Source organism: Falco cherrug, chromosome 8, assembly GCF_023634085.1.
Source record: "Falco cherrug isolate bFalChe1 chromosome 8, bFalChe1.pri, whole genome shotgun sequence".
Classification (NCBI taxonomy): domain Eukaryota; kingdom Metazoa; phylum Chordata; class Aves; order Falconiformes; family Falconidae; genus Falco; species Falco cherrug.
In genome coordinates, this window is record NC_073704.1 from 8,753,441 (window position 1) to 8,779,154 (window position 25,714).

Genomic DNA, 25,714 nt, shown 5'->3' on the forward strand with positions numbered 1-25,714 from the left:
TTGGGGATTTTTTCCTCTTTAAAAATTTGCTAATAGTTACCTAGGCTAGAACAACTACTTCTTTTTGTTTGTTTGTTTTCCTGAAAAAGTATCCCCAAAAGAACAGGATTGAGTGGAACACCTGATATACCTCTGAAAGAATCTGGAAGATGAAGAAAAGTAGGGAAAAAAAACCCAACAAAAACACCCCAAAAAACCACTACTGCAGAGCCTGCTCAGTGATCCTAATAGAGTTCACTGTAAGACAGCACAAGATGCACTTTTTAAGTGTTGCATTGTTCCCTTTTTTTTAGTGGAATCTTTATTGCTACTTACGAAGTGCTGTTAAAATTTTTATTCTTTAAGGTTACAAACTTATTTGAGTGCCTTTCAAAGATAGAAGGTGCCTTAAAGCTCCAAAGATTTGATGAGGAAAAGCTTATCTTCACGGATGAATGCAAAACCTGATGTTTATTTTACTTGGATTTGGGCATGTTTATGAAAGTGTATTTGGAGGGGGAAAAAATATCTCTAAATCAGTTGAAATTTCAATTCTTTCTATTTAGAAGGTGATTATGATACAAATGGGTTGTTCAACCGTGGCCTTAACTGTGTGCCCCTTGATGTGGCAAGATGCAGGCACACTGGCACAGTACTTACAGCGGGAGCTCTGTTCGTCTGAAACACCTTTTGTTCATGGAAAACCACTACTGATTCCTTTTGATGTGTTTTTGTAATATTTAACAATGAAACAAAGGATCATATATTTTAACAGCAGAAGCTTTGTGTTCTGCTTTCCCCACCATCCCTTGAGAAGAAGGCTTCTCTGACTTTTTTTTTTTTTTGTGGAGCAGCCAGCCTGGGCTGCCAGCATGCCTTCAGGCTGCAATAACCACTGGTGGTCTGGTCAACAGCAGCCTCCAGCTGTTCATGGGATGGGCCATAAATACCTAATACTTTTGCAAAGAATGTCCTTTTCTGACAGGAGGATCTGGTTGAAACTTTTTATGCTGGTATTTCTAGTGATGTTGCACAGACTCCCACTTGTCCCCATAAAGTAGCATTCGGTGAGTATCTTATGCAAGCTGACACTTAGGCATGCACAGGAAAAAGAGTTTTGACAGAGCTTCCTTCCCTGATCCAAGTGTCACTGGGATTGTAGAAGAAACTAAATATTTGCTAGTCTGAACTGAAATTTGCCCTTCTACATATTTTAGTAGCTTTATTCATGATGAATTGATAGTATGTACATTGGTCATTTTACCTAGTGTGGGTTTATAGCAAATGCTTTTAATAGTTTGACCACATCTCTGTCTGGCTATTTGTGAAGGTTTGGCTCTTGCTGTGTGTGTTTTCAAAACAACAAAGTAAAAAAAAAAATAAAAAAAACCCAACAAACCAAAAAAAAAACCAATGACCAACCTAAACAATTATCTCTGAGGAGTAGGGTTCAGTTTGGCTTCTGAGCTATTTTAGCATGAAGAAAGCACTAAAAGCTATTGCCTTGTGTCCACAAAGGGTTTATAAAACTAGTCAGAGAATTCTGAATGCTCTTCCTGTTCTGGATATTTGAAAGCTCTCCCTCCATCGCTGCAGGATGCCATTGTGACTGATCTACAAGACTTTGAATTTCTGAAAATTGATCTTGCATCTTTGGCACTTGGGCTCATAGCACTCTGAGAGGCTGGTGGTGTTAAGGGTTGCTGCTTTTCTGTACAAGAAGTTTTCAGTTAAATGAGCCTATTTCAGAAATCCTTTTCTCCATAAAACTTTACCACCCTCCTAATCTGGGTGGGTTTTATACTCTGGATTTTCTCCTAGAGTATTGTCTAAGTGGTTGTCTGTACTGCAGGCACCGGAGATCTGCTGAGCTAGCTTTTGGGGAGCTGGCCCGGATGCATCTGGCAGAGCAACCATCAATATGGACTGCAAAACCACCTGAGATGTTGATTAGACCAGGCTAGCAAATTGATTTAAGCTGCATAGCTGTGACTGTACTGTAAACTGTGGCCTAGTGTGTTGATATAATGCTAGCTTGAGTGTATCTCTGACTCCTGCCAGCAGATCCTCAGCTGTGATGAAAGAGCATCTTTAATAGTTTTTCTGTGGCTCATCCTGAACCCATCAAAAGTGTTCCCTCTCTTCAGAAGTTCTGCTAGCTTGATTCTTTATCGTGCAGTTTTTCTTAGGGAAGCTCAGTAACATCATTCTGTGTTTGTTGAGACACTTGAGACTCTTTAGTCTCTTTTATACTGCAGGTGTCCTTGTTCTCCCACTTCTCAGCTGGCTGTCTCTATTCTGACACCATCCAGCATGAAATATTCTTGTGTTACTAATCACTCATGATGAAATTTGTGCATTTTCCTTCTTGTGTTTGCTTCAAGGTTCCCGATTTCTGGCTTTGTGCAAGAAGTCCTGCATTATCAAAGTTCTTTAGTTGTGATTTATATTGCTGTGCCTGGTTGTTGGGGGTTTTTTTTTTGTTTGTTTTGGAGGTTTGTGTTTATTTGTTTTGTTTTGGGGGATTCTGTTGATTTCTGTAACTTGCTTCAGTGTTTTCCTTTGTATTCTGATTTTTCTTTCCTCTCATGCCTTTACAGTCTCATTTGGAATATGCCAGCACCTACCCAGTGGTGAGAATAGTCTGCAAGTTGCAGTGTGTGTTAAAAACTAATCATGAAGAAGAAACTAACATGAATTGTGATAGTTGGACTGAGATAAGGGATGATCTAAAATAATCCTGAGGCAGTTTGTGGTCTGTGATGTGAAAATACTGCTTCCCTCGCCTGCTGTTCTGACGCAGTTCAGATGAAAATCGCTGAATGATTAGAGGGACTTAAGCTAGGCCTAGTTCAGTAGCTACCATTACAACAGAGCAGAATGGCTTTTATTTCCCCTAACAGACTTTCTCTGTTACAGTCTGTCTGTCCATTGTTTGACCAGGTATGTCTGGTTTTATTTCAGCATAAATGTGAAAAAGAATAAAACTCGCACAAACTCGCTCTGAATAGATCTAGCAAAAGTGACAGGACAAATACTCTGCCTACCAAAGCTGCAGCTTGTGTATTGAGCTGTCAGCTTTGCTTTGGAGGACAAAATCAAACTCTGTAAGTAATAATAGGAGGAGAGCAACTATTTGCATTGAACACGTTGGAGATGAAGCCGACTCTAGGAAAAACAAAAAGGATGTGGAAGGGGGAATGAGGATTGGGACTTCAAACTTAATTTTAAAGAAAATTTCCTTGTACCATTAGCAGGGATGTCTTGTGGCAACACTGTGTTGAAATAGAGGTGTCTCAGATCTGCAGAAAGCAAACTGGGGAGAGCAGTTTTTTACAGACTCTAGCTTTTTCACTCTCCTTCATTCCCTGTGCTATTTCACATTAGGAATGCAGTGTATCTATTTGTGAGCGACCTATATACAGAAATAGTTCAAACACATTTGGATTTTGCATGGATGTATTGATGTAGTAAGTGTAGACAGCTGGTAGCTCTTTTAATTGACTTAACCCAGCAAGCGTGAATGATTTTAACTGTGGCTACTAAATTTAACAGCACTATCATCACTTTTAACAATATTCTTTAATAAATGGTCAGTTGACTTTGAGATTTGATTTTTTTTTTTTCATTTGTGCTCACTGAGCCGTGTTGTGTAGAGCTGGAGGAAAACTGGACTGATGTTTTTGCATGTTGATATGCATGCTTGGCTATGGATGGGTGCACATAAACTCATTGATCTTTTCATCCTGCATTCTTAATCTCACTGCAGGCTGGATTAGAGAATGAGAGGACCAAAAAGAAGAACTACTCCAAAGCAGTATGTATCTTGACTGACTGTCTCAGCGGTTTTTGCATACAAAACTGCTGTGATAGGACAAAGAATACGTGAAGTTTGTTGGCTCTAAGAGTTCACCAGCCTAATGTCAAGGATACGGTGTAACTATTGGGACTATGTCTGTGAGAATACTGAGCATCACTTCATCTGCAAAATGTGGTATAATTCAAAGATGTCAGTGTTGTACATGAAGAGCATCTTGAAAAACTCAAAAGCTAACCTAAGCTTTAACATTAATCAGAAACAGATGATACCAATAGAACAGGTATGTAGTAAAGACTGCATCTTTCGTAAAGGTAGTTAGAATATATATGTAGTACAGCAAATTTTCTTAAAGGTAGTCCTAGGTAGTATCAGTGCCTTACTAGCACCTGTACAAGTAGGGCACTACTTAAAGCACCACAAAGCCAGAAATGGATGGAAGGTAAAAGAGAATGTGCTTTTACGCAGTCAGGATTTTAGGTGAATCTCATGGGGAACAATTCCAGGGAGGGAAAGAGCGGACAAGATGGGGCAAATTGGTGTACCGCTACTGCAGAGGGAGGGCTACTCATAGCAGAAGGAGGTTGCTGGGCTGGGTTGGGGTTCTTCAGTACATTGGAAAGGAGCAGAGAATTTTCTGAGAAATGGAAGTTGGGTGTGTGATTGAGGAAGCCTGAAGAAGCAGCGTTAGCCACAGTCTAAAGTAAAAGATGTTACAAGTATAAATGGAGATAATGGCAATGAGAAAATTTTCTGCATCTGTTAAAAGCAAGAAGAAAATATGGAAAAGAATAGGGTCAGTTGCACATGAAGGGACAAGTAAAATCTGTATGTATTAGCCTCCCCAGGATGCAACTGTCTTTTGTTCTAGTTTTCATAAAGGTTATGATCAGATAATTAACATGTTAATGTAGCGTAGAACAAAGGTCAGCAAGGTCCGATAAAATTGACCCTGTTCTTTAAGAGTGTCTGGAGCATTTGGATTCAAAAATGCATGCTGGAGAGGATGGGTCATAGAGACAAGGGAAATGACCTGAGCTATGGGGCTTCAGTTTAAAATCTGAAGGATACAGGGCAAATACATTTAGAAGTGCCTGAAATCAAGTGATAAACAGTTAACCTGGATTTGTGGAAAATTAATTGCGTCAATTCAACTTAATTTCCCTAAGCAAGGTAATTATTTAAGGGCATAAAGGAAAAGCATTAGATGTGACTTCATGGCTCTTGGTTGTGTCTCTACAGTGCATTAAGTGAAGCCTTGGGCAAGATGTTCTTGTAAAAGAAATGCACTGTTAGTTGAAACATAACTGTTAGAAAATGAGACAGCTGGAAAGGATCTCCTCTGGTCTCTTGCATCTAAGGCAGCATCATCTGTTTTTAAAGGAGAAAGAGTTCTACAGGAGTCTGTATTGCCTAGCTGTCCAAATACAGGGAGTGAAGGTGGGTTTCACATGTGGGGTTAGAATAAAAATACTGATGAGACAACTTCTCCATTAAATAAATTCATTATTTAATGGAGAAGTAAAAATAAATGAAGTAAAAATAAATGAAGTAAAAATAAATGAAGAATGCCACATTTGGGAAAAAGTAAATACACTATTACAGAGTAAGGAATTCTGCATAGGAGTGGCTCAGATAATGATCCAAGGTTACTTTTAGTCAATATTACATAGCTGAAAAAAAGGCAAACAATTCCTCAGTGTAGTAATGAAAGGTAATTGGTCTGCATGGTGCTGTTGGGGCTGCAGCTGGAGTGTTGCTTTCAGTTGCTGAAGATTTTTTTTAACCATTCTTCAAGAAAGTATTAAAGAAATTCAAAGAGCTGGAGAAAAAATGGAAAGAAGCCAAGGTGCATAGCCTGAGAAGGCTATAGCAGTATTTCAAACCAGTTCTTCCTGAAAAAAGAAACTGGATGTTGGCCTTCCATTTGCAGTGATAATATTGCACTTCAGTAGAAAATCTTTAGTTTTCCCAGACGTTGCTTTACCAGCTTGTGTCTAAACTGGTTTCTAAGATAATTTGTTTAATTTTTCCGTGGAAGCTCCGGTGTAGTATATGATGAATATTTTGTTTGAAAATTGATTCAGATTGGGTTTAGTGGATTTTCATTTTGGGAATGCATTAAAACTTGGACTTCAAAACTTAATAGAAATGCTAATAAAATTTCCACTAAAAATACCACCCCAAATAGAGAGTGCTTCCTCATTTTCAATGCTAAAGCAGGCCTTGTTGTGTAGTGATACCAGAATAGTGAATTACTTGAGAAATCTGAGCTTTTAATGGTATTGATTGAGGTGACTTCTGCGTCTATCCTCTTTTTCTTGAACACCATGTTTCCAGACTAAAAACTGCATTGTAGTGATAATTTTCTTTTATTCCTGACCGTGCTTGTGAAATGCTCCTTCTGAGCCTGGTTTTTTGCCTCCTTTTAAGAGAAAACATCTTAATGACAACGAGGCAGGCTATTGAGTGTGATGGAGGGCAGCTGAACTGACTGAAATTTCTTAAGTCTTTGGACTGCCACACAAAATACCGGGATATGGCAGATGGTCGCTGTCTGGGTTTAATGTTGATGTAATTGGGGAAAGCTAAAAAGAAGAGATTTCATACAGCATTGCATGTTTACTAAACTGAATGTCTCAAATATAAACGTAGAATTTATTCTTCTGCTACATTTTGTTGCTTTTTAATGCCTTAGCTGCCAGAGGTAAAAGTAACTACAGTGATAAATTTCTTTTATCATAGTCCATCACACTTGTTGCCCGCTTTTTGTTCTGTATTCCCTTCACAGTGTTTGAAGAGACAGGTGCTCTAGTGCAGTAATAATAGGGGAAGCAAAAGTGTTTCTTAACAAGAAAAAAAGGGGTCAGAAAAGGCAAGCAGGAGTATCCTTGACATTTTTGGCTGGTATACAGGTACTGACAGGCACACAAACGTTCATGTCCTCATGTTTGAAATCATGACCTAATCCTGCACTTCTCCTGTACCTGGTGTATCTTTGAAAAGTTCTCTCTCTGCCTTTGCTTTTCATAAGTAATGACTTTTGCTAAAAATTTCCTTTTGGGTCTGCATCATTTTTTTACTCTCCTTTTTTTCCCTTTTCCTTGCCTTCCATAACAGACCAATGGTTATGAGGAAGATGTGTATGGATCATCCCAGAGTAGAAAATCTAGCAGGGTTAGTAGATGATTTATATTGCTATAAAATCTATTGCTCTATTTAATGGGATTAAGCAGATTCATTTCTGTGGTAAAGCAGGTTTTTCCTGTCTTGCATGTTGTGGGTTTTGCAGTTTGTCAGATGTGGAGCTGCAGCAATAAGCCATCTAAAATAATTTTAAAAATTAGGCCATGAGTGGGAAGAGAAGTCTCTGAATTTGGTACAAGTAGAACTTGGAAGCCAGAAATGCTTCATTTTTAACTTTCACCCAGTTTTGTTTACATTTTGACAAGAACTGGTTTGGCAGCACCTGGCATGGAGGTTTCCCCTGTGCTGGTCAGCAGAATGATTGTTTTCCAGCCTGTGTAACATGTTCATGTTGTGATCCAACACTGAAACTCCCAAGCTTCACCAAAAATTTAGTCCATGTCTTGGGATTTGCATTTGTAAAGTGGACTTTGGATTTTGAATTTTCCCCAAATGTCTGCTGCTTATTTGAAGTTTGCTTAACTAAATACCTTTTTTTTTTTCGTTTTTTCTTTCCTATTGTATAAACTGTATCCTAAGATTTCTCGAAACTCCCAAAGAGGTGAACAAGTGTTGCTGCTTAGCTACTTACCATTGATGTACTTCTATTTCTAGAAATATTCTTGTCAAAAAAAAGCTTAATTATTAACTGACTCCATAGTGTGTATGTGGGTCACAATGTTCCCTTCTGTTCCAGCACAGTGTTTTGTGTCAATTACAGGAATTAATTGTCCTGCTTTGTTAAATATTGGGGTTTGCAAATTATTTAAAGGTATTGTCTCAAGTGGAGCCTGAGTGAGGAGGCAGGGAAGGGAACAGTTTTTTCCTTGCCTTTTATTTTATCAAAGGCAGACAAAAGCTCAGAGCCTGTTGATATTTATGCTATTAAGCTTCTAAAGCAATTTAGTGGCGTGCAGACTAAAGCTCTGTGTTTAGGGGAAAAGTAAATTACTTCTAAGACTCCATTTAGCTACGTGTTTGAGCAATACATGCTAAACATGAGATAGACTTAAATGAGCTATTTGTAAGCATGAAGTTAAGCAGGCGCTTGTATAAATAGTGAAATGGGACCTTATATTTCATGTCCATTTAAAATTGTTTCTTCCATAGGGTTTTATGCATTTAGTTTGCATACATGGATAAGAGACAATGAAATACTGTTGCTTAAACCGATAAGAAAACAGTATGTCCTGTTGTTGGCACTCGTGCTGAACTGCTTAACAAGTTCAAGGAACTTTATTATGTAGCACTTCTGACAAATGATGTTCTTAGTCTTTAATGACATACTCCAGAGCTGCAGGAAGAGCAAAATATCTGTAAGAAAGTCATCCAGGGAAAATAAGTTGTTTGGTTTCCATTTAAATGATTTTAAATCATCTTGGTTTTAGGGTTTGCAGCATGGAAGTTTAGTCTGTGTAGAGCATAATTATGGCAACATCTTTAGTTCCTTGTGGCTTTCATTATTAAGTGTAATTTAGAGTAATCATTGCTTAGAAGGGGGAAGAACGTTTAGGGAAACAGAATAGCTGAAACTCCAAAACCAGTTGATGCCAGTCTTGCTGCCATTCACCCGCAGGAACACTCTCTCCAAAACCTCCAAACCTAAACGTAAAGATTGTCAAAGTGACAATGAAAAACTAAGAGGAGGAAAATTCTTCAGTGCAGCAAGGAAGTGATGAGTCTGCTGATAATAGCTGTTTCCAAAATAGGTGTCCAATTTTAAGTCACAAAATGGAGCCATGTCTACATGGAGATCAGCCTTCATACACTGTACTTGCAGTATCACAGGTTGATTCCTTAAATATGAATCAGGAAAAAAGAAGCAGAAAGATGATTTTTTTTTTTTTTTTGAGGTTGGGTTTGTCCTCAGCATATACCTGTGGTATTGTGTCTTATCCACAGATCTGTTTGCTTGCAGTGACAGAAGTCCAGTGTGAAAAGCAAACAAGTTGTAAGTTGCCACAGATATCCCTCATTTTTAAATGGAGTTAACACCTACATAGTTTATAGCGATGATGTAAGGATTAGTTAGGGTTTGTAAGAAGGCTGAGTAATTGCTGACTACTGGAAGCAGCGTATCTTGGTTGTCTGGACCCCCACAAAAAATGACTGGAGAAGTACGCTGTTGGAGGACAGCTGTAAAAGGAGAGCTCTGCAGTGTAGCACAGAAGGTAGAGGCATGCAGATCTTCCCGAACAACCATTCCCACCAGCATGCACGCACCCATGGGGAAATAAGGAATCTAAACAGTGCCTGGGAGGCTTTGAAAATACCTTTGCAACTTGCGTGTTATCGCAGGGCTAGTTATAGGAGACTGCGTGAGCACAGAAGTCATTCCACAAGGGTGGGGATGCAGGGAGGTAACGTCTCCTCCCTTGGCCCTGCACGCTGGCTGTGGCAGCCTGGGCTCGCTCCTAAGCATGCCTTCCTGGCGTGGCTTTATACCCTGCCCGTTTGGCTCAGGGCTGCATCCGTTCCTGGCATGGCAAAGTAACTATTTTATCACATTTAAAATGTGTTTTTAGGCTGCCATTTCTCTGAGAATAAGGAAAATACCAAGGCTTCCTAGTATGTATTTTCTTTGGCTCCAAAAGATGCATAATTGCTTACATGGATTTCCAATCTGCATTGAAAAGACCTTGATTTGTACATCTAATATTTCTGCACATTAAAACCAGCTGATTATAACAATTTAAGTTGTTCATAATGTGTTGTTGCAGCCTTTCTTTAGACATGTAGCACATCTACGGGTGCTTTTTCTAAAGCTCTTAGAAGCTGAAATACTGAGTTCCACTCAATATTATAAATATCCTACTGCTGTCAGCCTTCCTGCACCCTGGGAAGCCCTACGTGTCTGCCTTGTGTTGAAGCGTTTGTGCAGCAGAAATTCTCACAGCTAATACACGACAGCAGAAAAGCTGAGCTGGCATCCTGCACTCCAGTACAGGTGCTGAGGCGGGTGAATGGAGATATTGTGTACCAGGCTAGGTAAATAAGGTAGTATTTCAGAGGCTAAAGGTGATTTTAAGTCCACTGAAGTTGTCAGTCAGTCACTATTGATTCTTTTGGTATTTAACTTGAAGTTGAATTAAGATCTCCCCATTCTTGGGGAGACCAAATAGGTGGACTGGAAGTACAAGGTTGGCTAGATGCTAGGTAAGAAGCTGCATAAAAGAAGGTGTTTAATGTAGACAGTCTCACTTCTTACAGAAAAGTTTTCTTTGCATTCAGTCTTGCCACACCTGGCAGTGGCAATTAGCCCTATCATCTGCTGCAGCGGGACTGCACATGAAAATAAATAAATCCTTTAAGGCAGGAGCCTGGGTTTTTAAGGTATGAAGCTGTGATGCAGCCATTTATTCTGAACTTAAGTCTGGAAAATAAGGTTTCCAGCATCTTTTAAATAAAATGTTGTCGATTCTGTCTTGCAGAAGCTGGAAATATGCTGGTTAATACAGCTTCACTTACCTAGAGTTAGGATGAAACATAGGTGCACAAATTGCATATGTGCTACTGAAAGTATGGTCCATTGTCTTCCAAGTCCCATACAAACCATGTCCCAACAGCATACTGTCTCGTTGGGCCATAAGCAACGAGAGAGGAGGAGGGAATGTGAGGATTTGAAACCTTTTCAGTGGAAAATAAACCAAATGGGGGTATTGTGTATAAGATGCTGTAGGGATAGAGGAAAGGCCTTTTGTATATTTAAGTAAACTTCTACCTTACAAATAGAAAGGGCACACGATTTTCACACATCCTTGTACCTTTAATGCAGTTACCTCTTCTTTTTGCATCTGTGACCACTTTAATCCCTTGCAGTTTGTAATCACGTAATTTACTTTTTGCTTCCCATTTAGAGGAATTCAGAAGGTTCTTATGTTGCGCAGCCACAAGTTCTTAAGGGTTTTTTTTTGTCTGTTAATGATGCAGGCTTCGTACTACTCAGATCTGGGTCTCCACAACAGCAGCAGCTACGCTTCCACATCTCAACCTTCTTCCCAAAATGGAAATTGGGTCTGTTGCCCTCTGGCTTTACCTGGCCTGGACTTGTTCTAACTTCATTTGGATAATACAACCTCTTGTCCTTAGGAATTAATTTGGACCAATTGTCAAGAGCCTCTGTAGCTCTTTTTACTTAAAAGATCCCCCAAACCAACAACAAAACCAGTAAACCCAAAACCAGAAACCCAAACCAAACAAAAAAAGCCAACCCAAACCAGACCTTTTAAGATGGTAATGAGTAATGGAAAGCGGTTTTAAAATGAGCACAATTAATTTCCCTTTGCTGCTTCTCCCTTTCCTACGGTTACTTTGTTTGCTTTTGGCCTCAGTTGGTCTGGCAAAACAAGGGAAATCACTCTCTTCCATTTGAGGCAACTTCTTTGCTTGCTGTGTCAGTGTAGCAAGCTTAAGACAATCTATCTGCATAAAATGAAATTGCAAGCAAAGAATTCACAGGCTGCAAGAAGAAAAACCCCTGAAGCTTCAAGATCACCTGGGAGGTTGGATTGTCCTCTGTGTGTGGGCCAGTCAGATAGCCAGTCAGGTGCTATCAGAGCAGTGCTGGAGCAGTGGTCCGCAGCCTCTTCCCGATGGGCAGCTGCACGAGGACGTCGCCTGGTGTTTGTGGCGGCCGGCGATGGGGCACTGCAGATGTGGAGGAGGAGGGTGACTTGCAGCAGGTTGTTGCCTGCAAGCTGTGGGCTGGGGACCACTGCTGGAGCATCTCTTGCACCTAATGATGCCAGATAACAGCTTGCGCTCTCTGAACTTGATTGCTGCGTATTGTGAACGATGATTACTAACAGCAAAGTAATTTGTTTTATGGTGCTCTGACTTAAGTACTCATAATTTTGTCCTGAATTATGTAGGTTTTCTCTGCATTTTTGTTTAATAATGAAATACACAAGAGATGATCTTGCACTTGTGTGAAACACTTAAAACGTGTATCTTAAAACACTTCTGTCTTTGTATGTAGCTGCTCTTCTGCCTTTGGTTGAAGTGAGAAACGCCCTTTCTGGCTGCTACACATGAATGTGTGTGTGACAATAACAACTTAACAACCTAAAATTAAATAATGCTGTTTTGCTTTATGCATACTGTCGTGTCCTCCCTTCCTGTAGGAAATGCATGTGTCTGCTTGGTATTCTTAGTCTTTAGGAGTTGAGATCTAACGTTTTTATGGTGCAGATGACTAATATTCTCTATGCTGGGTTTCCTTCTGTTGTAGTTTAATAATCCTAACCTCTTATCAAGATGGTTAATTCTGCTGTAGGCGCTTTTTTTGTTTCATTTTCTATGCAAAAAAGTTTTGTGCTTGTTTTCCTCAGCCCTCCTTGCTGTACAGCGATGCCCTGCCAGCCAGAAGTTACAGGGTTTGTTGTACTAATGCTCTAAACACAAATGCCGAAGCCACTCACCTTCAGCCATGCATATGTTGTCTCCTACCTCTGTAGTTCCCGTTGGGTCCATTTGTTTCACACTCTGATGTCTGATGCATCTGAATGCACGTGTGCAATGGTGTTTGTACAGACCTGGATTTGCTGATGATCCTTCTGTTTATTCCTGTTGGAACTGTGCAACCACTGCTTGTGGGGTTGTGATGCTGCCACAGGCTTCTCTCTGGATGGAGACGATTGTTTTGGTGTGTTAGCTACAATGTGCAGGAGTGGGCCAGAGAGAGGCAACATCAATTCTTGCTGGTTGTGTAACAACTAACAAAAAAATCTGTTTAAAATTTTTTGTAGCCAAATTCCACCGTTTGTGTTTAAACTTCAAAGTGAGCTCAGATTTTTTTTTCTCAAAGCTTAAAGGTAGAGTTTCCTACTCCCTCAGTGTTTCCTGAGCCACGCATTTATATGCTAAAGTGGAGCCAGTCTTAAAATGTGCATCTTCCTCCTCTCTTCTATTAAGTTAGTAAACTGGCTAGTAAGTGAAGTTCATCAGGTGTGGTTTTTTTCCCCATATTGCCAGCATCAGAAATGAAGGTTAAACAGATTTGAACAATTTAAGAATTGATGTAACCATTTTGTTGGTAGGCAGTATGAACTGTTGAATTGATGATTGGGAGAACGGTTAGAAATGCATGACTATGTGATGGACTGAGGGGGGGTGTGTGTCAGATTTTGCACGTGCCTCATGGCATTTCCTAGCTCACTGACTTCAGGTTGTGTTAGATCTTCACTTGCATGTTGCTTGTGGTTGCATACGGATGTCCCTGTCCTTGCACATACTGCTTATTCTCCAATGTCCTTCGTGCTGCACCTTGCGAGTTTGTAATTCACTGGACTGAAACCAGAAACTAGGTCTGCCAGTCCTGTTCTGACTCTGTCTTTTAATTGTAGGCGTCTGTGTATGACGAGAGCGTTTACAGTGGGAGTCGTCGGTATAGTGCCTCTAGTTCTCGTGCTGTAAGATGTTTTCTGCATTTCCCTGTTGTCTTGTCTCTGTCCTCCAGTAACCTGTGTGTACTAGAACGCAGCCTTTTCTGGGCTGAGGAACATGTAAGATGGACCATGGGAGGTTTATAGCCTGCTGTTGTAGGCAAAAGTATGAGCACCATTTCCGTGAGCTTCCATGAAATAACGAGTCATGACTTATCTACTGTTGTAATGCCTGGCCTCGCGCAGACCAGCTCTGGCTGGCACTGACAGAGCCCAGCCCTGCGGCGAGGGGAATTCAGCTCTGCCTCGCTCTTGGTTTGCAGATAAAACACTTTGGAGAGGCAGTACATAAAGTCCCTTCCCTTACCAAGATGTAATTCTTTTTTTGAAAACTGAGAATACAATTAAAACAAACAAAAAGTAATTCACGTCTACATTAGCACTTACCTGCTGGTATGTAGTAAAGGATTTTTGTGAATGTATGGCTTGCTTTGTTTTGTTTCTTGGGTTTATATTCTGTAGTGAGGTCTGGGTGACTGGTGATGATGTTTTCAAAACACATGCTCCTGTGAGTGGAGGGCTCTGTTATTTATGGGGAGCAACAGTATGAGGAATGACAATATAAATTGTTTTCTTTCAAAAAAAGAGCAGCTGCAGGACTCTATTTACAGATCAGAAGGCAGAAAATCCTCTCAGATGGGGCCTCTGCGTTGTGGTGAGCATTTGGGCCAGGCAGTACATCTGCTGCTGTTGTAACGGCCTGGAGAGGAGGGAAAAAAAAACCAACCAAAAAAAACCCCAAAACAAAACACCACAGTCGTCTTTGATTTTTAGATTCTGCTCTGTGGGCCCACTGCTGATTCTGTCTGAGATCTTCCCTGATTATCAAAAAAACCCCAGTCAAACAAAAAAACCCCAAACAGCCTGACAAATAAACCACCACCACCTAAGACCTAACAGAAAAAAAGTGTCAAGACAAAGCATTGATACTGATTTAACCTTAAAAGTTACATTTTACTAGCTTGGAGAAGGAAACACTTTCAAGAATGCTTACTAAGCACTTGTTAGTCTTTAAAGGGCTATGCTATTCTCTTGCAATCACACCGATTTCACTAATTGGGCTGTGCATCTTACTGCGACTGACATTAAGCTTCAGATCACTCTGTTTCACAATTGTGCCTTGTTTTCGTTTGGCTACTGTGGAAAATTCATTGATACTTATCCTGTTGTGGCAGCCTGCAATTCGGTGATTTTGTCACTGAGGCTGTGCTGAACTGGTTGCAGCCCTTTGTTTGTACGGGATGTCTTCTTTTTTTTGAGATAAGTCTCTTGGAGGTCCCGACCATACACTTCTCTTGAGAGAAATCATTTACAGTGGGCTCCGAGCCCAAACACTGGTTTACAAGTCTATCAGCCACTGTTAATGGCTTGAGCAGGGAACACTGAATATAAGGTTGCTGCTCATTCCCCTTCCTCCATCCCACCCGGTGCCACAGGTATTTGGAAGCCCGTGCATAATGCAGCCTTTCCAGTTTCTGTTGCATGGTTGCCTGTAATAATGAGAGAGTTGGAGTACGAGGTTTTTGCCTCAACGGGAATGGCCTTGTCACAATTACTAAGGCTAGCTGTGGTTATTTTCATGTCTCTGAGCCTCCTAGAACTTTTAACCTGTAGAAGGTCTGCCATTTGGGTAGTTGTCCCCAAAGAATGTTTTTGGATGATCAGATGACAGGTGAACGCACAGGATGAGGCTGAAACTGGCCTTGCTTGGTCTCAGCCAACCGAACAAATGACACTTACTTCCATATTCTGCCCTGCAATACACAGGGAACAACTATAGAACAAATAGATCCTCTGAAACGTTAATATGGGACTCATCAGCAGTTAATACTTTTTCCCTGTCACGTGTTTCAAACTTATTTTACGTCCTTGTTACATTAAACATAAAACAGCAGTGATGGTGCAAGGCTTCTGTGCTAGAACTACTTAATAAGAAAACAAAATCTAAATATTTACTTCAGTGCTTTTTGTTTTTAATTTAGGAATTGGCGTGTCTGTGACTGAAAATACTTGTAGACTTTGTGCAACAGTTCTAAACTGTGCATATTCTCATCTCTGGGATGAAGCTCAGTAGTTCAGGTGCATGAAGCCAGTGTCACTTCATATAGGACATCTGAGGACATGGCTTGGTCATGTTCTGCCCTGCTTGAGGAGCTTGCTAAGGGCTGAATACCTTGGAACGTAATGCTTTGTGGCTAGTAGCTAAGCTTATGGTTGTACTGTAGCTGATGTTATTTCCAGCTTACCCTGTTATCCTCTGTTAGTACTGTAAGCTTAATTTTCATTTAATACTGTGCCGCTTTGTTAGCGTGGCTAATGATGCTGAAACAGTCTTCCAGTAGCTTGGGGAAGACCTGGCTGTCAGTGTAACTGGGAAGTCCAGGGAGTTCCTGTAATGGCCAGGTAACAATAGAAGAAACCTTAAAAAAAGACAGAGTACATGCATCTCAAAAGTGGGGTAATTCTTTAGATTTCAGTGGGTTTGTATCTGAGTGATAATCTTAAGTGCCTATAAAATAAATTCATAAAGGTTATTGGCAGCATAGTCTGAGCTGTTGAGCAGAGCAGTTCCTCATGCTTGTTCCTGTCCCTGAGCTGCCCCTGCCCATACATCGGTACGAGCTTTTGCCCGTGAAATGTGATGGATTGACATGCCTCTTCACAAAGGCTGCGTTCAGAGTTGCCTTGAGGCAGCAGCAATACAGAAATTGTCTGATAAACCTCAAAAACTTCTTTAATTCCTTTTTTTTCCTGAATGTATCAAAAACTTCCTTTTACATATGCATATGCATATTTCTAAGTACAAGATTGAGTGTGAAGCTGCTACTCTGAAATCTGTGAAGATAGAGGGAATAATTCTAAAATGCATTTCCAAAATAAGTTTTAGTTCAGTTTCCCTGACGCTTTAAACTTTCATTTCCCTTCTCTGCTTCCACTGAGTTATAACCTCTGGAAACAAAACAGTGTAGGCACATCCTTTGTCCTTGTCAGCAACAAGTCAGCCCTGTCTGTTCTGCATCACTGCTTAGATGTTTGCTTTTTAAGAAAGACTGAAATACTTTCTTTGGCAGGAGATGAGGACTGCAGGTGCTGGAAAAGCAGGAGAGGTGCTTAGTCTCTGAGCTGGTCTCAGTTTTCACTTTAATTACCACATAGATGGATGTTTCTTGCTTTGGCCTGTGGAGCACAAATTCATTTTATATGTGCAGTGTTGGAAATGTGGGAAGGTGGCTCACCAGAGAACCTCAGAGCGCTTGAAGAGTAGTAGGATTGAGCCCTTTGTGTAAAGACTGAGTTCTTTACTTGTGACTGGTGTCTTAAGATATATAAATAAATCATTAGTATCCTGTCATTCTAAGAATTGAATCAAGATGCTGCTTGGTATGTCAACTGGAATTGCTACTTGCCTTAATGTTTAAATTAACAGTTGAGGTGTCTGTTCTCTGACTTTCACTGCTATTCTTTTGTCTAGCTGCATGTAACCATTTTTGTAACTAACTTCAGATGTAATGCTCTAAATCTTCTTTCACTTCCCTTTCCAATTCTAATGCTTTTCTCTTTTCTCCGCTTGCTATTCTTGGTTTACCTGCAACAGCCTTCTGAGTACAGCTGCTACCTTGGTTCAGGATCTCGGGCATCTTCAAGAGCCAGCTCTGCTCGGGCCAGTCCAGTGGTGAGCTCCTCTATTTTTCTTTGTCCCTAAACTGCTTGATTTCTCTGTTCTTCAAGGTCTTTTTTGTACAAAGAGGGCACTGTCCCTTCTGAGATGGTTTATTATGTATGGTGTTAATTGGAGCTTCCGGGAAATGCTGAGGATGAAGAAGTGGTGAACCAGCCAAGAAATTGCAAAAGTAATTTCTATGCAGATGAACATGCTTTTACAATAGAAAGTACACTTTGGATTCAAGTGACAATGTTAATTTTTTTCTAAGTTGGGCATAAAGCATGCTGGCAAGGTTATTGTGAAAAAGCTTGGGTTGTTGATGCTAGTTTGGTTATTAAAATCAGGAAACCCTAAATCTCACTGCATCATTCAAGTAGTTTAGTATCTCCACACTGAGCAGTATTTTGGTGTTGTGTTGCTGCAAAGCTGCAGGGCTATCCAGAGATTGGATTTGAACATATTTGTTGGGCTGTAGATTGCCAGGCACTGCTGAGTCTTTAGCATGGTGAAGTGCTAGAAGGATTACGTGTACTCAGCATGCCTAGCATCATGAATTCCTAAGCAGTCACGGCTGAACAAGGCTCAAATGCTAAAAAGCTTATCCAGCCCCTGTGACTGTAGTTGACCAAGTTATGTTTTTCCCCTGCTTTTTACAGATATAAAGTAATTGCCTTCTATTTTTTCAATAGCATATTGCTGCTTTCTCTTTTTAATTGTTCCGTATAGCTGTTTACAACTCTGAATATCTTTCCTGATTAATTTCAGAGCAAAGCCTGATAGTGTGGTGATAGCAGAGTGTGGTAGCACGTCTCTCAGAGGAAATGTGCAGCTTACAGTAAACTGTTCTGTAACAAAATTAATCTTCCGTGGAGAGTGAGTTTTGAAGTGTTGCACTGAGTTTCGGTAAACTGGCTTTGCTTCATGGAAGCGTTCCTCCTGGTGAAGTCTTAATATGCTTGTTCTCCTGGGACCTGTCACATACTGCCTACTGCATCCCCGAGATACAAAGTGATGAGGAGGGTTATACTGTAAATTACCACACACGATGTACTTCCCTAGTCATAACATCCTGTTGCCTTTGTTGCTTTGCTGAGGAGCTGAAACTTAAATACTGTAAGGACTAATGAAAAAAGAGTATCTGGATAGTCAGAGAAGCTACAGTAAGCTGTAACGCAAACATTTGGAGTGTTCCTCTTCAGTAAACACACATGGTCTGCACTAAGGAGTTGCTTTGTATCTCATGTCCCCTGGCATGCTGGTTCCCCCTTCAAACGTAGCCTGTGATTCAAAAACCTGGGCGCTATGGGGATTTTTCTCCCATGATTAGAACCGTGCAGTAGGTCTGCATCCCATGGTGAAGGGTGCCTGAACGCTCCACGTGGGGTTACTTCTTGTCTTCAGGCAGGGAACTGGTGAGCCTCTGGATCATCAAGCCAGCGCTGTCCTCCTAACTGAGAAAGAGCCGAATATATTGGCTGGAGCAAAAGAAAATGGAACTGATAGAACAGAGCCATATGCTCTGAAGTTTTGGTGTTTATCTTAAAGGCAAGGGTACATCCACCTTTTAAAATTATTTATTTTTTTAAATGGTTTTAATTTTTTAAAGGGTTTTCATCAGATAATATATGGCAGCTGGTGAGCTATAAATAAATTAGTATTTTAATTAGTCCCTCAGCCCGAGTCCCTGAGCTGTGAGTTCTTGCAGTATGCATCTTACATTAGTAATACTTCTTAAACAGCTTTGCAAACTGAATTTCAATTATCCCCAAAGCAAAAAGTAATCAGAATAGCCAGGGATTCCACGGAAGTTTTAAGTGTAAGAATTGGGTATGCGTACATTGATGTTGGTTTTGTATGCAGTTTGAGTCATTCATGCAAGTTCCTTACGGTAATCACAAAATGCAGCTTGCCCCTCCTGGGGAGCTATAGGGGATTTTTTGGCTTCTATTTCTCTGCTCACGCTTTGGACCGTTTGTGTGCAAGTGGCTGGAGATGGTTAGCTGTGTCAGCGCCAGGCTGAATCTGCTCTGCAAGAAGGCTATAGGCACTATTTTTTTTTTTTTTTTTTAATTAGTGGTTTATTGCAGAGTGTGAAGAGCTTCTGTTATTTCCATGGCCTTGAAGAGCTGAGAGTTAACACCATAGTGGATCTCTAACCACTGCAGGCAGGGGTTTTGCTTTGCTGAGTGCAAGGTAGTATATAGGCCTTGTTAACGGCGTGGCATTGCTCTTAAAAGTTCTAATTACTACACGGGGTCAATGCAGCAGCACCCTGTGATTTTATTTTTGTAATTTTTTTTTCCTCCCCTGTATTAAACGGACAGTGCCTTTTCCTGTAACTTACATTAAGGAATCACTTGCCTTGTTTTTTACTAACAAAGGTTCCAAGGCGTTTTGGTAACATTTTCAGGTCTGTACTTGATTTTGGCAGTAAAGATGCTGAGAGCACCCTGTCTTCTCAGTGGGTTTAGCAGTGTATTGCTTCTGCTTCTACAGACCTGAAATGTCATCTACTTGGATAGAAGAATGAAGAACTCCTTGGACGATGGTGATAACTTGAAAGAGGAAAAAAGTGGCTGGTTTTATCTATATTGAGTCTACAGTAGAACTGTTGCTAACCCCAAAAACTGAGTTGTTCCATGCCTGAATGTATTGAGCCATATGCTTTCTTGATTCTGCTTTATATATATATATATTCTGGCATTTACACACATAAAGATTTGGTTCCAAGTTTACTTTTTAAATGGCTGGTAGAGGAGGAAGGAAAGGGGAAGTATCTGTTGGGTTGAAGAGCTGGGTTTCCAGCATGCTTATGTCACTTGAGTGTATGATAGTTTACGAAATCCATGTACTGTAATCATGAGTGCTTAACACTGAAGTTAAATATGATTTTCATGTGTTTTCTGCGTAATAATACCCATAAACCAAAACTGAAATGTTCCCAACTCTGGCTAACTCATGAAAAATTGAATCATTCTCCATTCTCAATATATAATTTCACTTTCTAAATTAAAGCGTACAGTATCTTGTCACTGCCTGCAGCCCTTAATTTTTTTTAAGAATTTTGTTTACCCCTTCCATCACTGTTTAATGAACAGTGTGCAAAAAGCGACAGTAGTTTTCCTGCTGCGCACAGCTTTGCTGGCGTGTGTTCCATTTGTGTTGTCATGTTTGTGACACAGTAAAAGCTAGGAAGATACTTAAATGCAACGTGCGCATATTTGTTTATCTTTATATGTATTTTTAAGAATTCACTATATCTGCATGAACTTTGCTGTTTGATTATTTTTCTTCAACATCTTTCCCATTATCCCTAATAGTAATTATTGTCTGCTGTCCTTGCAGTTACTGCAGATACACAAGTTTAATATTAAAGCCTATATACTTGATATAAAATACAGATCTTAAGACTGCTGAGAGCAAACATTGGGCCCATCTGTATAAATGGAGCTAAATCTTGTGCCTGGGCTAGTGGCATGTTTTAGCTGAGATGGGCTGTTTAATATAAATTGCTGGAATTCTTTTCTTAAATTAAACTACTAGTGAAAAACAATTATCTATAAATTTGAAATGGATTCAGAATACAATAGTATTTATTTGAAGAAGAATTTTGAAGAATATTTGAAGCAAATATTTGAAGAATATTTCTGAGCAAAGGCAGGCAAAATAATAGGAGAGGACATGTTTTGCTACCCTGAGAACATGATCTCTCATATTAACTCTCTCCCTGCTGACTCTTAACAGCAAGCACAAGCAGTTGGCCTGCAGCCCATCCAGACGGGCTGGTAGAGACAGCAGCGTGATCATACAAAGTGCAAGACTGAAAATGCAAGTGCCACTTGGCAAGTGTGCAGTCCTCAGGTTGTACGTTAAGGCACAGTTGTAAATAGCTTTTTTCATTTGAAGAAGCTTATCATGTTCTCACCAGTAATAAAACGAAGACAGTAACAGATGGAACTTTCATGGGAGCGGTTATCAGCATGCTCAGGTTTTGCCTTCTCTCCTCTACACTTAAAGGATTTATGGCAGGCTTGTATCCTGGCCCAGCCACTGACAGTCTGGGTGTGTTTTCGGCCCCTCCAGAGTGAGGATTAGCTGCAGTGCTAACTTGCATTTCAGAGAGTGATAAGTTTGTTTAAGCAATGACGTTTGGCGTAACACTCATTCCTGAGTGAGGATACTTCTGACAAATCTACTTTAGACCTGACAAATTTCAGCAGTGATTTTCTCCTGCTGACTTTTAAAGGCTTGATTGCTAATTGCTAGTGTTAAGGTGGCTCTCGCTGGAAAAACACGAAGGAACTCTGTGTTACCGCCTGCCCCAGCCCAGCTGATCAGACTGGTAAGATGGGAATTGTAGGAGGGGTTATACTGACTGCAATACTTCTTTTTTTTTTAATTCTAGTTTTAATATACGCACCATCCTGTGTTCAGCACTACCTACTGCGAGAATTTTATTTTGCTATGGGCTGTAATTCCATTTCAAACTGTGCTGTACTACTTTAAGAGCAGGAAATTATCTTAATTTGATTTGTCACTGAAAAAAAAAGGGACCCTTGCTTTTATGAGAAAGTTGATCTAAGTATGAGATCTTCGATGGAGCAGAGCAGTGAGAGCCACGTACTGAACATGCTGAAGTTACTGTTCTCGTACGTGAGCACAGGACGTGGCGCTATCGAACAGCAAGTGTTTCAGATTTCCTTTCTTCTCTAGCCTTCTTTAGGAGGCTGGAAGCTGAAATTGTGCTTTAGTCTTGATTCTTCCATTAATTTAAAGATCTCTTTACTTGCAGCTGGAGCGTAATGCTTAACTGTCCCAGGCTGTCTGTTCTTTTTGGTAGGTTCAGTTTGGGAGTCATCTCGTTGGATGCACTGTGATAGTGCTGAGGGGGCTCTCTTTTGGCCTGTACACTCACCGGTGGTAAAGAGCTTCAAGGGTTAACCTGCTAGCTGACTGCAGAGTAGAGAGAAATGCTTTTTCAAGCATTATGCTGAAATGTTTTTATTATCTATGAAAAATAGGCAATATATCCATATATAGACTTGTAGGGTGGTTTTGCTCTTGTTAAGTTTCCAGCTGTGGTAAGCCCCTGATATTGCTGACATTTTTGTAATGTGGCTCTGGACTTATTCCGAAATCACTATCAGAAGAGGCTGAACTCTGATCCCATTGTACTTTTTTCGCAGGGAGCAACCTATTCCGCTTGCCAAAACAAAAGTTGTGCGTGCTGGAGTTCCTTGGAAAATTACTTCCTTTTCCTGCTTTTTTATGCACTAAAGTACAAATTGCCCATACTGTTGGTGAAGAGGAAGGTAATTTGTGATTAGAGACAGACCCATACCCTTGTGGAAAAGAAAAATGATATAATGTTCTATAAATTAAAGGTCTATGAATTGCTTTATTGATCCCCTCTTCTAGCAGGAATTCTGTTAGTCCTTCATATTTGTATGTGGAAAAGTCCCAAAGCCGCTGTATTTGTGTGAAGGGATTTGCTGACTATGGTAGTGTGTAGGTGGAGAGGTTGTTTTCAGTCCGTTTAATCGTTACAGTATTCTTTATTGACTGATAATATGGAAGGTGAGTCTTTTGGGCGAGAATTTTGCGCAACTTCAAATACATATAAACATCTTTCCTGAGCTTTCTTTGTTTGATTTCTTACTGGATCGAATGCCAAAGGGCTTGTCAGGGACCAGGTGAAGGCTGGAAACCTGGAGTTCCCTCTGGTGGCTGACTGCTGTTGGGGAGAGCACAATTCATTTTTTTTTTTTTAAAGGAGTGATACTGTGAATAAAAGTGGACTGAAAACTGTGTAAAATACTAACCTAAAATAGATTTCTGTCTTTCTGCAAGGCAGTCTTCACAGCTTTTGGTGTATCACTGCCATGTTACCATAAAATTAAATGCTGCTTCTTTCAGACTGACTTTTTGCATAGAAAAGTGTTGTGTAGCAGGAAGCATCTTTGTAATGAAAGGATGCTATGTTAGAATGAGGAACTGGCTTTTCTCAAAACAGATTAAATTTTAAAATGTTAATAGTTGAAGAAATTGGTAGTGGTAATTATTGTGTCTGAAGAGAAAGTGCCCTGAGTATTCCATTCACAGCACCAGACAGATGTATGTATGAGAGCATTGCTAGGGAAAATGAATTTCCTAAGGGTTTTTTGGTTTGGTGTTTTGTTGTTGTGGGTTTTTTAACCACTTCAAGTTTAGAAGTCACTTAATAGCTTTAATTACTAAAGGTGACGCTGATGTAGAGAATTATTAAAGACTGTTTTGCAATAAATGTGTTGCAAGCTTCACAGGTGTGGTTATGAGTGCTTGGAGTAGAAATGTCCGCCATATGTGTGTGTCACCACATTGTCTTCAGCAATTTACCCTTTGTAAATGGAAGCTTTTATTTGACATATGTGCATCATTAAAACAATCTCAATATTTGCTTCCTTCTTTATCTTACTAAAAGCTGAGATTGCACGTTTTTTCAGAAAATAGAGGATATTCTGCAAATGGCTTAAGGAAAATAATGTTTTGAGATGTGCCCTGAAACCCATAAGGTTGACTTCACAAAAGGATGTACGTCAATTTCTGGATGTAGATTTGTGCGTGTGTGTGTGTATACACTAATCTGTGGTAACATGCCGATATTTACACTGCCACAACACAGTGTTTGGTCAGACTAGGAGGCTGCCAAATCCACCACTTGGAGTTGTCTGGCATGAAAATAATAAGCTGTTTGCAAAAGTCACTCAGTCTTGTTTATTGGGTCTGAACTGATTCTCTGCCTTCATTAGTGACCTTCTCTCTTATTGCATCCAAAGTCAGAGACGTCCATCCTGTCCCCCAAGTACTTTGTATATTCAGTGTCCTTGCAAAGTTTGTCTAGTGCTTTAAGTCTGGCTTATTTTACTTTAAAGCCTAAGTTTTATATTTTCTTAATGCTACTCATAGGGAATTTATGATATAAGATGAGTTATCATGTAAAAAGCTGATTTGTAGTAGGTACCTTTCAGTCCTGGGATTATTTTTTTTGATAGGGTACCATGGGTAATATGAAAAATAACACATATTACTCTGTGTGATTCAAAGAGGAAAAAAAAAAAAAAAAAAGCCTGTGCCAAATGTGAACTGGTTGGAAAGAGATGTAGTTTTTGAGTATGTTTTCAATGTCTCAGTGAAGCTCACCAACTCAACCTCAACTGTCCCCTGTCTTCCCCAGAATCAGTTCTCTCTTGATTTTTTACTTTTCTTTTTTTTTTTTTCCATCCAATTCAAAAACACTGTTCCCTTTGTCTCTTGTCTCTTTATCTGGGGAAGCTGTTAATTTTCCAGAAGTCTTTTGGGAAACCATCTTGACCGTGGTGCTGAATGTTTCCAGAAGAGGCTGACATCTGGACTTTTGAGTTCTGTTGAACTTTTTGTTTCATTCAGTCCTTTTTACACTTAGTTCCATTTTAGATGGAGGTACTTATAAAAAGAATCTGTGGTGAAACATACTTCCTTACCCCCCCCCATCTCAACAGCAAAATGAATAATGTCAAAACACTTGATTTGGAATTTTTGCTTTTGGGAACTTGTGTATTTGGTTTCAGAGCAGGAAAAAGTTGAAGAGATGGTTCCCATCAAGGAGAAAGAAATCTGCTCAGGTTGTTTGTGGGTTTTGCCCGGTAATTTCCTTTTAAGTATTTAAGCTGTCTGTATCCATGGTAATTTTCTGTACTCCTAAATGCTACTTTGGCGCTGTTTTGTTTCTTCTAGACTAGTTTTAGTGCAGGATCTCTCTTCTGAATCAGTAAATTCCAGTTAACTACTGAAACAATAAAAGAGCTGTTTATTTAGACTTTGAACTGGTCCCCGATATTTGTCTTAAGGGTTTTTGTAGTCTCAGCCTTACTTGGATCTTTGCTTGAAGTCACAGTCACCATTTGTCGCAAGCAGAGAATACTAACCAGAAGATTTAAGCTTTAGATTTCTTTTTTTCTTTTTTTTCTCTTTTCTTTTTTTTTCTTTTTTTTTTTTTTCCCTGTTCTTTTGGGAGTGGTGCAGACACAGTACAGACCTTCAAGTCTAACTTGGTACCTTGCTTTTGGAAACAGGGGGGAATGTACTAGCAGGCTTCAGAGGTAGCCCTTTTTTTTAAGTTAAGAGCCATAAAAAATGTAATTTCAAGAAGCTGACTTGGTCTGGAAATCTCTTGATCTTTCAGTTAAAAAAACTTAACCTCTCTACTTAAGTAAATTGCTATTTGGGGTTCATTTGAGGCATGTTTTTAAATTGTTCTAAAGTAAACAGTGGTAGCTGCATATGTCAGCACAGCAGTTGCCTGCAGCTGGCTTTATGTCCAGGGAAAGATATCTGTGGCTTTGAGTTCATGCCTGTGTAAGTCTCTGTATTCTTGCACTGTTAACTCATAGAATGCTTGCCATCTTCATGTTTGAAACATTGTGATGTAGAATATCAGGGGGAAAAAAGTATTCCTCTGTCTTACTTAATAGACCAAATTGGTTTTTATCGATAAGTATATTCTACTTAATTACCTACTGCTTAGACATTTGGGGTGAATTATCCAGCCTTGCGCCCTGAGAGAACAGCCAGGACGCTGCTGTTCTGAGCAAGCTGGCTGTTTTTGAG

At 39.9% G+C, this 25,714-nt stretch overlaps 1 protein-coding gene across 26 annotated transcripts in view; it reads left to right on the forward strand.

Moving 5' to 3' along the window:
- Window positions 1-25,714, forward strand: part of LRRFIP1 (LRR binding FLII interacting protein 1) — a 112,088-nt gene that overhangs the window by 63,130 nt on the left and 23,244 nt on the right. For 10 of the 26 annotated variants that reach the window (XM_055717914.1, XM_055717912.1, XM_055717896.1 and 7 more), the window contains 5 exons: window positions 3,749-3,796; window positions 6,917-6,973; window positions 12,313-12,357; window positions 13,327-13,392; window positions 17,021-17,098. The exons of 10 other annotated variants lie outside the window; for them this stretch is intronic. In XM_055717914.1, coding sequence (XP_055573889.1) covers window positions 3,749-3,796; window positions 6,917-6,973; window positions 12,313-12,357; window positions 13,327-13,392; window positions 17,021-17,098 — 294 coding nt within the window. Of the gene's footprint in view, window positions 1-2,552; window positions 2,613-3,748; window positions 3,797-6,916; window positions 6,974-12,312; window positions 12,358-13,326; window positions 13,393-17,020; window positions 17,099-25,714 lie in introns of those variants that run through there. 6 more of the 26 variants (XM_055717898.1, XM_055717900.1, XM_055717902.1 and 3 more) reach the window with 3 other exon arrangements.